Source organism: Fukomys damarensis, unplaced genomic scaffold (genome assembly GCF_012274545.1).
Source record: "Fukomys damarensis isolate Sample0158 unplaced genomic scaffold, DMR_v1.0_HiC HiC_scaffold_33, whole genome shotgun sequence".
Taxonomy (NCBI): domain Eukaryota; kingdom Metazoa; phylum Chordata; class Mammalia; order Rodentia; family Bathyergidae; genus Fukomys; species Fukomys damarensis.
Window position 1 is genome coordinate 25672679 of NW_022900945.1, and position 2866 is coordinate 25675544.

Genomic DNA, 2866 nt, shown 5'->3' on the forward strand with positions numbered 1-2866 from the left:
AGGGCGGCCGAGCACGGCCGGTAACTCTGCACCAGGTGCCGCAGGTCGGAACCCGCCAGGCCGCTCCACGAGTAGGGCTTAAAAGGCAGGGGAAAGGGCTGGGCTTCGTCCAGAGACTGACACAGGGACTTCTCCGAGGCTGCGGGAGCACAAGAAGGTTTCCGGTCAGGTTTAAGACTACCGGGGATGGAGGACGCTGAGCGCGTGCAGGACTCGAAGCTCGCAGGTGCCGCGCCAGTGACTGCGACGTCCTGCGGTAAAACGCAGTCCGGATCATGGGGCTTAGGTGGCCGGTGGCAGGGAAGCAAACTGATCTTAAGAATGACACCGGGTGAGAAGATAGGTAAATAGTTTGAGGGCAGCGGAAGTGCCTGGCCTTAGAAGAATCTTTTCTGGCAGGACCCCCAGGGTCCTCTGGGGAAAAGCGCGTCCATAAAGGTTTCGAGGTAAGAGATGGGGAAAGCGGGGCCCTTTGGTCCTGCACAGCGCTTAGTGGACAGAGAATCCAGCCACCAGGGCCAGCACTCTCCTAGACCCTACAGCCCCCACATCCTTTGTCTCCTTAGAATCAATGATAAAGTAAGGAAAGGACCAATAAAACAGGCCCCAGAACTACCGTGGACATACTTGTCTGAAAAAACCCGGAAGGTGTTGGGATTGCTCAGTTGTGAAGAGCACAGAGCTGGGAGCAAAGGAGCAGCAGGAAAGGGGCGTCCAGCCTCATTCCTGTTACAGCTTGATGGGGGAGGGATGAATTTCCCAGAGAATAATTTTACAATTAATAAGGTTTAGTCACCACCTTCAGGATAGCTTTAGGATCCCACCAATGCGAAGTTTGCTAAAACTAGAAGCCCAACGATTCCGAGTGCATATGCAGTTATAAATCTGTCCACATGGACGCGTCTGCACACTCCTGTCCGGGCTGCAATGAGAGGCTGCACCTCCCTTGGAGGGTCCAGGGGGCACCCACCCAAGCGGTTCCCTGCACAGCCGAGAAGAGCGCTGGCTACCAGACCCGCTGGCCGAAGCTACGGTTCTGCTCAAGTCAGTCACTCACTGAGTGTGGCGTGGGGGTTATCTTTTAAAACTAATAAATGTAATATGGAATTAACTGGCCTTCAGAATTGGGCAGATGTGCGCCTTCCTTACACCAGAGTCTCTCCCCAACCCCACTGCAGCCACTTGGTTTGCAGGAAACTCAATTGCTCTCTGTAAATGAAACCCAGCGGGCTGGTCCCCAAAGCTAGGCCATCTTGGCAGAACGAAAAATGAAACGAGCCCCCAGTCTGAGCCTGAGACCACAGCGCAACAGGCTGTTTGCTCAGGGACCCCTCCCTCTCGCCTGGCATTCAGTGCTCTCTGCCAGGTTGGGTCTCGGCCGTTTGTTTGAGGTTCAGGTTTAGATTCTGAGATCTTAGTCTGATTGGAAAACGAAACATCAGTTTTTGTTTTGGGGTTTTTTGGGGGAGTGGGTTGAGACCCTTGGTTTGTTTTCTCTCACGGGCCAGCTCCACGCACACTAACGTCCCCACGGCCCCGCAGCCTAGGACGGAGATGGCGGACTCGCAGCCCAGCCAGTCTAGCCCAGGGGCAGCCGGATGCTTCCCTGCTGGGCCGCATCACCCACAAAAAAGCCCGCCCTCCTGGCAAACCTGTCCGCCATCCTCTTAGCATATCTGCTCCCAAGATCTCACCAGTTCCCTCTGCCCCCTGGAACCTCCCCGTGGTCCCTACCTGGAGAAGCAGAGGGCGAAGGAGGCCTCCAGAAGTCCTCGAACTCGGAGCTGGGGTCGCAGACGCTACCCTCGCAGCTGTCCGGGGACGCGGAGGCTCCGTCCGGAACCTCGGTCAGCTCACACTCAGGGGACAAACGGTCTCGGGGCTCCGCTTTCGGCTCGCCAGCACTGGAACTGCTGTCTGGGGAGAGGAGTCAGGAGAGGAGCAAGGCTGAGCTGGGTTGAGCCTGGGGGCCCTGAAGTTCCCCCAACCTATTGTGGCACCCGAGCGTCCTCCCCCGTTCTCTCGGATCTCACTAGAAGCCCTCCCACATCAGAGGACCGGCGCAAGAAGGTCCCGGCGCCTAGACGACAGGCTCGGAAAGAGCCAGGACAGTAGGAAACAAGATAGCCAAGGGGGCGCCGGGTGCCTCTCTCGGTCCCTGAGCGTGAGGTGGCCGGGTGCGGAGTCGTAGTCCCGCGGGGCAGCCCCGTTAGGCCCGCGCGAGCCTAGCACCTGCTCGGCCGGGCGCCGGTGCGTTCTCTAAACGCAGGGAGTAGTCTGGCCCCGGGGACCGCGGCTGATGGTAGCTGTGAGCCTTCTTGCTCTTGACGAGGAAAGAGCGCGGCATGGTGGCCCGCCGCCTTCCCCACTCTGCTCCAAAGTTGTCTGAGAGCCGCTTTCCCCCCGAGGTCACTGGGAGCGCTTGTTCAGCCTGGCAGAAATCTGAGAGAAGGGGAGAAGAGGGGAAACGCGGGTCAGAGCCCAGAGGGCCAGGACTGGGCACTAGGCTCAGGGCAGCGAAGACGGCCGGGGAGGAGGGGCTTGTCCCCGGCGCCGCGCTCACCAGGTGGCACTCGGACAGGTGGAGCGAGCGGTCTACCGCGGCACTGCAGCAGCTCGGAGGTAAAACCTGTCGCGGGGCCGGATCCGGGCTCTTTCCTCAACTGCCCACGCCCCGGCCCCTCCCCTTCCCAGTAAAGCTCTCAGACGCAAACTCCGGGTCTACCTCCGCTCGCCCGCTCAGTCTGTCTGGCTTTGGGGCCAGGGCCGAGGGCCAGGTGGCGCGGATCGTCTTAGGGGCCGAGGACCCGGGAGGGGCAAGGAGCCAAGCAGTCCAAGAGCCGCTACCAACTGGAGAAAGAGGGGT

At 59.8% G+C, this 2866-nt stretch overlaps 1 protein-coding gene across 1 annotated transcript in view; it reads right to left on the reverse strand.

Annotated features, from left to right (window-relative positions):
- Gfi1 (growth factor independent 1 transcriptional repressor) overlaps window positions 1–2705 on the reverse strand; it is a 9046-nt gene extending 6341 nt beyond the window's left edge. Inside the window, exons 1-3 of the mRNA XM_010644943.2 lie at window positions 2233–2705; window positions 1735–1917; window positions 33–139 (exon numbers count right to left, since the gene is read on the reverse strand). Coding sequence (XP_010643245.1) covers window positions 33–139; window positions 1735–1917; window positions 2233–2347 — 405 coding nt within the window. The 5' untranslated portion in view covers window positions 2348–2705. The remainder of the gene's footprint in view (window positions 1–32; window positions 140–1734; window positions 1918–2232) is intronic.
- Between the last annotated feature and the right edge of the window lie 161 nt (window positions 2706–2866).